At 40.1% G+C, this 11385-nt stretch overlaps 1 protein-coding gene and 1 non-coding gene across 3 annotated transcripts; one reads left to right on the top strand and one right to left on the bottom strand.

Moving 5' to 3' along the window:
- Window positions 1-850: 850 nt before the first annotated feature.
- Window positions 851-5384, bottom strand: cry5 (cryptochrome circadian regulator 5). Of its 2 annotated transcripts, XM_085387242.1 has the most exons (11): window positions 5250-5384; window positions 4574-4790; window positions 4276-4470; window positions 4055-4173; window positions 3761-3915; window positions 3526-3666; window positions 3144-3311; window positions 2841-2981; window positions 2519-2670; window positions 2215-2426; window positions 854-2111 (listed from the first exon to the last, which is right to left on the bottom strand). In XM_085387242.1, the coding sequence occupies exons 2-11, from the start codon at window positions 4786-4788 to the stop codon at window positions 2050-2052; spliced, it is 1560 nt and encodes a 519-aa protein (XP_085243368.1). In that variant the 5' UTR covers window positions 4789-4790; window positions 5250-5384; the 3' UTR covers window positions 854-2049. The 2 variants fall into 2 exon arrangements, with proteins under 2 accessions (XP_085243297.1, XP_085243368.1); XM_085387171.1 differs by lacking the exon at window positions 5250-5384 and having other exon boundaries at window positions 851-2111; window positions 4574-4830.
- A 301-nt stretch (window positions 5385-5685) lies between these two features.
- On the top strand, window positions 5686-5757 carry trnah-gug (transfer RNA histidin (anticodon GUG)). The gene has a single exon. It is a non-coding gene; the product is annotated as a tRNA-His (tRNA).
- The last annotated feature ends 5628 nt before the right edge of the window (window positions 5758-11385 follow it).

Raw genomic sequence — 11385 nt, 5'->3', positions numbered from 1 at the left:
TGAGGTGACGACGTGGACCCATGGGGAGAGGGGTACACCCACGGACAAACAGGAGGAGCCAGCTATTCTTGGAATTTTGATTGAAAATTAATTATTCTTTTTGGGATTAAGGCTAAACATTTTCATAATATCAGAAAATGTTGGAATGCATGCAGGTACATTGTTGAATAGGTGATTTCGGTTCACCCAGGCTTGCTGAGCTCTGCTATGAAAGTTTACCGGAAGAGTGACCCAATGCCAAGTGTACCCCAAAACACCCTTGTACATTAATGCACAGTCAGAGAACAGATTGTTTTGATGTTTGACAGGTCTCTGTGGAAACTGAGCTTGGCTTTGTATGGCCGCCTGGCCTGCTACTGAGCCTGTGACATCATCCTCTGGTTATTCACACCAGTGTCAACTCCAAGGAAGCAGAAACAGGAGAAGACTTGAGCTCCAAGAACAGCTGTGTGCCCCAAACACACTCACTTACATCTTTGCCTTTATGTCGCACAGCCCTGTTCATACTGACTTTCACCAATTGTGCACTGACACAATTAGTAATTGATTAACAGGCCTTATGTAATACTGCATCTCAAGCATAATCCTGATAAGAAAAAAAACTGATGCTCATTGCTACATTTAGAAAAAAAAAGGAAAGCAAAGTTTTAGGAATGAGGAAGCTGGAAAAATGAATTCCTTATAGAAAGCAGACAAATGACATTGTAGCTAGAATTAAATTAAATAAAATTAAATTTGATTGTTTTTATTTTTAATATTCATTGAGATTAATTGAGATTCAATATTATTCACCAAAAATATTAACAGATCACTTCTACTTTCTGTTTCTTTTCTGCAAAGAGTTAACATATAAAAGGTCAGATGTTCTGTGCTGACCACAGATACTCTAAAAATTTATTTATTTATTTCTCATTTTTATGACAGTTAAATTAACTCCATTACAAATGTTCCAAAACACATAACAGATTAAATCTTTAAATAACTTTTAAGAATATACTTGGGGGAATATTCTCTGTATACATGTACTTGAGTTGAGTTTTTCTTCAGGTATTGCAGCGCCATCTAGTGGGAATAACAGTACATAGACCTAGCAGTTTTAGGACCCACACATTTTATTAGTTAAGACACAATATTAATTTTCCATTTTGACATTTTATTAAAGAGCAACAATTTTGAATGATATGGAAATGACATAAAACTTTGCAAGCTGATAAAATGAGCTGAAAAGATCATTTCACCTAAACAGTTGTCTTAGTTTTGAGTATATGAGACAGCTGTACGATTGGACACAATCCTCTGTGTAGTCACGTCCAAGTTCTAAGTGTAAGATTTTTTTATTTTAATGGCAGCAGATAGAAGACAGAAGTGTATGCTTACTATTAATATAACAAGAATCTTATTTGACAGTGATACAATCTGACTCATAAACAAATCATGTGTAAATTGTGTCAGTTTGTTTGCAAATGTCAACAAACTGACACAATACAATTGATGTCTGATGTCAATCAAACTGAGATGTTGGATTATCTTATCCAAGATTTAAAACTTTAAATTTTCCACTTTTCTTGATTTTCTATTTTTTTTAGAACCATTCTTTCATTGTCTATAATTAATGTACTATTTTCTGATGTGCTCCTTGAATTGTATGGTGGGCGAACTGACCGAACCATTAAAGTTAATGCATATCTACCATATTTACTGTCTGCATTAATTTTGTTTTTTAACTTAAGTCTATTTTTACACCCTTCTAACATGGAGACATTCAGACCTGCTTATTTTTTCCCCCTATGTAACATAATAACAATTTGACACAAGGTTATTAACCTTTAAAAAACATGACCTAATCTCTGTGCAGTCTCTCACCTGACCTTTTTTTAAATCCAAGAGGGACTTTTAAACACTGACATAAATACAACATAAAAAGTAACAATAATAATGATATAAAAAAATAACCAATGAAAATCCCAATAAAAACACAATATAGAAAACTGTGGACTGAGATAAAACTAAAGTACTGGAAAGATACCAAAACGTGAACATGATTTCTAATTACTTTACTTTTGCTTTCTTCTTGATAATTTCAATGATGGATGGAGCCTTCCGCTTTACACCTTGGAGCAAAACAAAGAAATAAAAACAAAAGAAGAAACAGAATTTAGTTGAAGCATGACTAATATAAAAGGACATAATGCTCCTGTATGTTTCTTGCAGTACCTTTGCTTTTGCTAGGTGACTCTGGGGATCTCTTGGCATAAGCAAGTTTCATCCTCTGAATATTTTTCTTGCTGATCACTTCGTGCTGTACAATGGGATGTGGGTAGTCTTTACCCACAATACATCCTGCTGCCTGCTGGATACTGCGTGGAGCTTTCCAAGGTTCATAGATATATTCTGCTGGGAACTTCTTCAGAAGAGGGAGGTACTTCCTGTAAACATAGGAGAAATGCTAAATCATTATAAACGATACATGTAATGAATGTGAATTGTTTAGGTAATACGTTTGGCTGATAGATCTTACCTGATGTAGTCTCCATTTTTGTCTGTCTTCTTCCCGAAGGCCACTGGAGAGTAAACCCTAAAATACTGGTGGAAGAAGGTGCTCGCTGATAGCCACTGCCAATTTCCAGCATTCAAAGCCCAGTCGCCATCTAATAAAAGCTGCTCAAACACCTTCATGAGCAGTGAGAAAATGTTACAGGTACCATACTGATTTAGCATATGTACTGCTGGACTCATGATAGAAAAAAAAAAACACAAGTGTTGTGTATAGCTAATAATAATTACTAGCAGTAGTATTGTAATATTTGTGATATTAGCAGCTGCAGCCTTTGCGAGCTGACCTTCTGCCCTTCTTCCCAGCTGATCCAGAGGTCTCCCCTAGTAAGGAAACAAGCAACAGCATGTCTGGCCAGGTGGTGGATCCAGCCCTCTTGCCTGAGCTGAGTCATGATAGCATCAATGAAGGGGTAACCAGTCCGAGCCTTTAAGGAGAGTGTGAAATAACAATGAATCATCTATGACACAGAAAATTAGATTACTCCACATTTAACAACAATTGCATAAGTACATCAACATGAAAACTCCTCTTCTCGCACCATCAATTTTCTCTAGAGACACTTCATTCAAGGACTCAATCTCAATACCTCTCTCCAAGCAGCTAGATAATCAGGGTTTGTGTCCCAGTCCACCTGAGTACACACGCTGTTACCCTCCATCTTGTTAAAGCTAGGAATGCCCAAACTGGCTGTGTAGAAGAACTCTCTCCAGAGTAACTGGCCATGCAGAGAAACTGGAGGATCTGAGTGTTTATTCTGCAAAAATCACACAAGTCAAAGACAAAGATTACTGCAAATACAAGCACATTGCACGTACAGTGTCTCACCACAGGAATCACACAAGGAAAGTATTTGAAGTGGCAATGATTAATTCAGTTTCTTTCCTGTTGAAATGTATTAAACAATACTACAGCATAATTTTCCTTACCATTATTAACTACAATATCTGTATGTAAAGTGCATCACTCACCCCTCTATACACCTCTGTGAGTCTCCACCAGAAGGTTCTGACTGATAAGCATCCAAAGGTGACATAGGGACTGAGAACAGTTGTACTGGGGCTCAAAGAGTTTGGAGAAGTCTGTGGCTTCTCAAAGGTGCAGACCCATTTCTGAAAGGCATACACAGAAATGTTTCAGAGAATGTAGGCATGTCTGTTGTTACAATCCTGCAAATAACAGGATGTAGATGTGAATCTAATTTACCGTTCTTTTCATATGTTCATCTAGTCTCCTGAGAGCCTCCTGTTCTCCTCCTGGAAACAGATCCTCTCCAAGAGGAGCAGTGTCCAGGCCGAGCTCCTCCAGTGTAGGAATCCCATATTCCTTCTCGTGGTTTTCTGAGGATGGTGTCTTTACATCTTTGACAGTGGGGATAGATTTAATCTAATCACTTCTAAATGTTGACATTTGCTTTTTAGATAAATGTCCATACATCATTGCAAATAACTTTGTCTGACAATTCAGTAACACTAGTCTGTTTTTCTGGTATTGTGATACCTTTCATATCGTCCATGGTTGGAGCAGGGATTGGTCTCTTAGGGGGACCAATCGTCTTCGCTATTGCTTGCAACTTGGTATAGGTAAGTGGGGGTTTTCCATTATTTTCCTCAATTATTCTATTAAGACAAAAAAACAAACAAACACACAGTCAAGAAATGACAACACAAGTAGCACAGAAAAAAAATCCCCTGTCTGAAAATGCTCAGCAAGATTTTTACCTTTCAATATTATAAAGAGTGTGTGAGACTTTGTAGATGACTTCAACTCCACGTTCTTTGGCCAGTGATGTCACTTTGCTGTCGCGCTGCAGGCTGTAGGGCTCTGTGTCATACTCATAGGTCAGCCTGGTTACTTTCCACTTGGTGAATAACTTGGGGAGCACATCTTCTGGCTTCCCTCTCACAACAAACAGCCTAAGTAGATTAAACATACCATAACATGACAATATAGGTTGATGGCAGCTGTCTGACTTTTTAAAAAGTGTTTAATGTTGCTGAGTGTCGACTGTGTCTCTACCTAGAGTTGAGCTTCCTGAGGCTTCCGTCAAGGTCCTTCAGCGCTCCAATGAGGAACCTCCAGCGGTTGATACCCACACACGCGTTGTTGTGGAGGTAAGGGTCCAGTATGAACACAGGGTACAGCTGCTTACAGTCCTTGAGAGCAGCCATCAAAGCTGGGTTGTCATGCAACCTGAGTCCCTTGCGGAACCAGTGAATACACGTGTGAGCCATACCTGCGGACACGTGAATCACAAACATAAGGCACCAAAACATCAAGTTAATGATCTTCAGTGAGCTTGTGTCAACGCGTCACATAAACTAAAATTTTAAAAGAACTGATGCTGTAGGTTAACATCCATTCCTCCTCTCCACCTCATGAATTTCAGTTAATGGAGAGCACATCCTTACACAGACACGAAACCTCAGAAATGTAAACGACTAAGAGTTAAGATCTTTAAAACTACGGTAAATACAGCACAAATCTTAAACCAAACAAAACAACATTACGTTTCACAAAACAATATGATGATTCCTTGGAAGTTCTGAGCATCCGCTTAAATTTACACTTCAGCGGCAGAACCTGCAGAAACCTCTAAACTGCAACTAACATGCAATGCAATAAATCAACGGTATGATAACTACAGGATATAATAACATTCAAACATTTCAAGCCAAAAAAAGAAAAACTTTACCTTCTTAGGGCTTTTCAACTTTGCGCGATTCAGATCAACTGCTGTAGAAAAATTCAGTGTTTGGTAACAATCACATTCAGAGTGTTACAAAACAGGAAGACGTGTTACGTCTGCAGCAAGGGCAGCCAACCAGAGCGAGGAGGCTTAGCAAAACCACACGTGGTGCGGCTGTAGCAGTTTGTCGGTTTATCCACCAGGTGGTAATGTCGGGCAGACAATAACCGAAGTTATGCTCTTATAATGTCACACTAACTCCATTTGCTGCCGATAATTATTAAAAGTTGTGCAATGTATGTGTGTATATTGCTTATTTAAATCATATATCTGAAGCTTACCTCAATCACTAACAATAGCACCACTTTGACAAAGTTCCGGGGAGGGTTTACTAAAGAGACCTCGTTTTTGCCTCTCTAAACCCGTCAGCTCATCGTAGCTCGCCGTGATCGTATAGTGGTTAGTACTCTGCGTTGTGGCCGCAGCAACCCCGGTTCGAATCCGGGTCACGGCATTGTGAAACAATGTCACGGCAGATGAGTTTCTTTTCGACTATGTAAGAAAAATATGTGGCTTCGTGATTATTTTTAAAAATTCCGGCCGTAAATGTGTACGACATGAAACATGTCTAAAATACGTGGTAGTTCACTCGTTTCCTACCACTGGGAGTATTTTGGAAACCGTATCCAGCCACAATACAAAGGACTAGGGCCCTGTTTCCCCCATTGCTCCATTGTAATTACCATTAAGCACCCCCAGAGAGAGACGTGGTTGAAGAAATTTGAGTTTTCAGTTTTCTGTTTGGTCCAAACTCATCCAGCCGAGATCTTTCTCTGTACAATAAGCTGATCAGTTGTAGGATAATAAATACCGCCTGTCCTCCGCTGCTCGTGAGCAAGGCATGCCAATGAATTATGTTGGGTCGCACTCGGGCATAAAAGCAGGGAAATAATAAACAAAAAATAACTTGTCATTTAAAAATAGCCTGGCAGAAACACAGATACATAAATATTCTACTTTCTGATAAACAAAGTGCATTTGAGTTTAACAGCTTCGTCATCTATAAACAATGCGTCTCTCTGACTACATAATTAAAGACTGGAAACCAACCTGTGGAGGTGAAGCGGATTGAATGCTAAAATATGCTGTTGCCTTCACGTTCTGTCGGAAATATCCATTTTAACACACACAATAATAAATTAACTGGAAAATTTGGCACGTGAGGTGTGACGTTGAGCGTAAGTATGTTTCGGGAATGTTCAGCTGACGCATTTCTTCTTTTATTGCGTTAGTTATTCGTTTATCACCTTGAATTAACTGAGCAACTTCTAAAACAGGACAAAGCACCTGCCTGTTGTTTTACTTGTGAAGCTGTGTTATTATTCCATGTGGATTTAGTCACGACTTGCGGCAGCCTATCGGAATTTCGACTTCTGTTTTTAACTCTGCGAAGGCAGCATCAGTTCCCGCTCTGTTGGCTGACAGATTCGCCATTCATCAACCAGCCCGCCCAGCACCATTGAGAGCGGCATGGCAACGGCGGAGACGGGGGGAGAAGGTGTGGTGAGGGGGTGACAGTTTAACCGGACCAGAGAGGAGCAGCAGCAGCAGTTACAGCAGTGTTCCCACTTCTCATTGACTGGAGAAACGCAGCACCCCGCTCAGTCCGCGCTCACACACTAATAAAACGATGCACCACCGCCGCCTGTCTGCACACGCGCTGCCGCTGACCAGGTGTTGGAGCAAAGACCAGGGACGCCGTTAACGCCTCAGAACATAAACTTGTATGTATGTGCTGTGTGCACCTCTCTGTGGTCCCGTTCGCAGACGATCGAGAAGATGCTGAGCCGACTAATGAGCAGCAGCATCAGGAGTCTGGACAGGGAATGCAATTGCACCGTGAGGCTGCTGGACGACTCGGAGTACACCTGCACGATCCAGGTCAGTGGAGACCAACATTTCCTGTTTCTCAAATCACCTTGTTGCGGAGGACGTGCTTTTGACACGTAACAGGGTGGCGATCAGGTAAAGTGACGTTTTCACCGCTCGCCCGTCACATTCAATGTGATGCTTGCAGGAAACATTCAGATTAATAGAGGTGTCATCTACGGCAGGTCCAATCATCTTCACATTACACCTGATTGTATGTTTTATGGTGCAGCCTGTCATTGTGTAGCTGCGGATGTTAGGCTTTCGTCAGAGAGATACCTGTGTGGACATGCCATGATGAGCGCATGTGGTTCGTGCATTGCGTAGCAAATATCAAGGATGGCCAGATGACTCTATATGCCAACAGAAGGAATACACTAATGTTAAATAAATACAAAATAAAATATCAGCATGAGCTGTGTTTCTTGACAGCTTTTTGCATGCATTGATTAGAATGCATTATAAAACTAATCTGGATAATCTGATCTTGAACGATTTCAGTGGAAGAGACAGTCAGGATTTCTAGATTCTTTAGCTACATCAGCCAGTCTGGTTTTATCATAGAATGACAGAATGTTAGATGTTTATATACTAATTATGTTTATAGTTAGTGTAACCAACTCAGGTGTCATAGTCCCAAAGGTGGTTGACCTTCAGACTGACCTCATGTTTGGCTGGTAAACTGCACTTGTGATGAGAGGGATGTACATACATTTTTGCATTTGTGGTTGTTGTTTTGAGCCATTTAGAAAGTCTTTTATATCTGAGTCAGCTTTAACACAGAAATATTCTTTTCCAAATCTATAACGAGTATCATATTTACATTTTCAAAGAGTTCTGCAGCACAAACCTTAACGATCTAAAAATTGTTTGAGTTTTTAAAAATGTGAACATAAATGACAAATACATGGCTCCAAAAATTATTTCTCAGAAAATCTTATCTTATAGAAAAGGTAAAAAAACAGAAGCCAGTTTCTTTCTATTGTGTACTTTTGCGTCATTAACTGACATTGTAAGTAAAATAAAAATCACATTTTCCTTTAGTCTGAGTTACTTTAAATAAAATAAATTGGCACGAATAAAGGCAAAACATGATTGCAGTCAATAAGTGCAGTTTGTTTATAATGAGTGAATGCAGGAATAAGAGTAAGTGATTAATGTGCACTACCTCCTCTGTAAATCAAGTGTGTTTGTGTCTTTTGTGTTACTGCATACATTATAAAGTATGATTTGTGCGTCGTCTAACCTGGTCTTTGATTTGCTGGAGGTGCGTTTGATGCCTCTTACTGGAAGAGATTCCAGCGGTGCTGAATTAGAGATGACAGCAGAGAAAGGCCATCAACACCTGCTCATTTCTACGATCTGACAGCAAAGGCAAAGCAAGGCTTTCAGCATGTAACAACTTAAAGTGGCGGTGCTCAGGGGACAGATAAAATAGGGATTTTGTCAGTGTCAGGTCTTTTCCTATCTGTAAAAAAAATCAGCATTATCAACAAGTTGGGAGAAACATGAATGTTTTTCATTCAAATTATTCAGTTTTTTTAGTGTAGCATGTTGGTGAGTACTCGTTTAGATGACTTTGAGGCTGTCCTCATAGCTCAATACACATTACTGTTGAGAGAAAATGATGTGCTTTGTAGATGAATTGACTTTTGACCAGCTTGCCAATTTACCTGAGTGAGTTTTAACATTACTGTTTAACAAGCAAAACACCATGTACCATTTGTTGGGACGACATGGTGTCCTTGTGCTTTCTTTTAGTTTCAGCCTGTACTTTTTCCCCTTTGACTTCTAAGCAGCTCCTTCCCCTGAGTGTGATTCAAAGTGTTTGGCTGTCAAGATATGCTGATCCCATCCTTTAAGCAACTGAAACCACACAGCAGGGACAGAATGCCTAATTTCTAGTGGAGCTTGTATTGAGAAGGATTAGCGCTCTTTTGGCGTATGTCATTATTTCCAGCATGGGAAATAATGACATACGCCATTATTTCACACTATGGGGCCCTTGATGAAGCACAACTGGTCTAAATGGAGACATAAATAGGATCATCGGCTTAATCAATCGTCTATTATTCACAACAACAATGCCATTTATTTGCTGACATCCGAATGGGTGAATGCAGTATTTAGGAAACTCTATTTTATGTCTTACACAAAGCATCTCTAAAGCTAAATAGACACTGGTGTTCACTTCATTTTGCATCGGAGTAAAGGACATTACAGTGTCCTTAGTGCAGGATGACATAATTGTGGGCTCAGGGAAATTGAGAGTGGATGGTAGCTGTCCTTTCCTGGCCCACCTTACAGAGGTGGCCCAGAATAAAGGGTCCTCGTGGGGCCCAGTGGTCACATTCTCCATTTAGCTCAATTAGCCTACACCTTTAACAGCTGCTGTTAGAGTGAAATAACATCTTTTGGGAACAATGGGAGATACAACCTCCATAATTGGGAGAATTTCTCAATGTGAAGACAAGCTAAAGTGGAGTAGGAGAAGGTGAAGGTGTCCTGTTGTTTTAACATGGACTTCTAACTTTGCCCGTCAGTTGGCCAGGCCTGCCTACAGTATAATCAGACTGAAGAACGGAGAACCATGTTCACTCATCTGTCCTGTTCTGACAAGACTGCCCTTCACAATATTCACAGACGTCGCACATCCACAGATGTTTAAGCCTCAGCTCATGACTGAGCAGTTTATGCAGGGAAAAATTAGGAAGGTAAATGGTTGCTGTAATGAAAAGGTGGAAGGTGGTGCTGAAAACCCCAAATTTTAAAGAATATCAAGTTCAGTAACCACAGGATCAGGACTGGGACCACCTGTTGCTTATGAACCCCATCAGGAAAACTTTGAGATAGTTTTGAAAAAGCAAAATTTCAGCATTTAAAGGTAGAAATGGCCGTGCAGAAGGAGTAACCTAATGGACATATAGAGCTGTGCAGTTAATTGGATTTTATGTTCAGTTACATTGTGTAATAAATCCAGTGTTCCCCTTTTCATTACAGTTGAGACTTACTTTAAAGGCTAAAAGGTCAAATTCACTTTTCCACAGGCTGCTTAAGATTTACTTTAGATTTAGCCAAGATAGAAAGACATTGGTTCAGCTGAATTCAGCTGTTTAGAAACACTGTGCTCAGAGTGACTATAGCTACACTACCAGTCAAAAGTTTGGGCACACCTCCTTTAATGGTTTTTCTGTTTACCTTGTAGATTCTCACTGAAGGCATCAAAACTATGAATGAACACATAGAATTATGTAGTAAAGAAAAAAATGTGAAATAACTCTAAACATGTTTTATATTTTAGATTCTTCAAAATAGCCACCCTTTTCTCTGATTACTGCACAGTCTTGGCATTTTTTCGATGAGCTTCATGAGGTTGTCACCTGAAATGGTTTTCCAACAACCTTGAAGGTGTTCCCAGAGATCCTGAGCACTTGTTGGCCCTTTTGCCTTCGCTCTGCGCTCCATCTCATCCCAAACTATCTCCATTGGGTTTAGGCCATGTGACTGCGGAGACCAGGCCATCTGGCACAGCGCTCCATCATGTTCCTTCTTGGTCAAAGAGCCTTTACACAGCCTGGAGGTCAATGTCCTAAAACTAAATGCAAACCCAATGGGATGGCATATCACTGCAGGATGCTGTGATAGCCATGCTGGTTCAGTGTGCCTTCAGTTTTGGAGAAATCCCCAACAATGTCACCAGCAAAGCATCCCCACACCATCACATCATTCCTTGTGTTTCAGGGCTCAACCAAATCTCTTCTGCTTATTGCTTTTCCTTAGTAGTAGTAGTAGTTTTTTTTTAATCAGCTATTTGTCCATAAAGGCCTGATTCATGCAGTCTCCTCTGAACAGTTGATCTAGAGACGTGTCTGCTACTGGAACTCTATGTGGCATTTATCTGGGCTCTAATCTCTAACACTTGATGGCTTTGCGACTGCACTTGGGGACACAAGTTTTTGCAAGTTCTTAAAGTAATGATAGACTGTTGTTTCTCTTTACCTAGCTGATTGGTTCTTGCCATAATATGAATTCTAACTAATAGGGCTGTCAGCTGTGTACCAACCTGACTTCTGCACGGCACAACTGGTGGTCTCAAAACTGGAAAGGCACACCTGTGAAGACAAAACCATTTCAGGTGACTACATCATGAAGCTCATTGCGAGATGGCCAAAGGTTTGCAGTGCTGCCAACAAAGCAGAGAGTGGCTACTTTG

This window comes from Rhamphochromis longiceps, linkage group LG1, assembly GCF_057381845.1.
Source record: "Rhamphochromis longiceps isolate RC_006_pf linkage group LG1, R_longiceps_female_GT1.1, whole genome shotgun sequence".
Classification (NCBI taxonomy): Eukaryota; Metazoa; Chordata; class Actinopteri; order Cichliformes; family Cichlidae; genus Rhamphochromis; species Rhamphochromis longiceps.
This window is presented reverse-complemented; position numbering and strand designations above follow the sequence as displayed.

Excerpts from the sequence above, each read along its gene's own strand:
- cry5 (XM_085387171.1), bottom strand. The coding sequence starts at position 4,830 with ATGTTTTGGTGCCTTATGTTTGTGATTCACGTGTCCGCAGGTATGGCT. Across the intron at positions 4,471-4,573 it reads CTCAGGAAGCTCAACTCTAG|GCTGTTTGTTGTGAGAGGGA; the intron begins GTAGAGACACAG and ends TAATCTACTTAG. Across the intron at positions 3,916-4,054 it reads AACCATGGACGATATGAAAG|ATGTAAAGACACCATCCTCA; the intron begins GTATCACAATAC and ends CCACTGTCAAAG.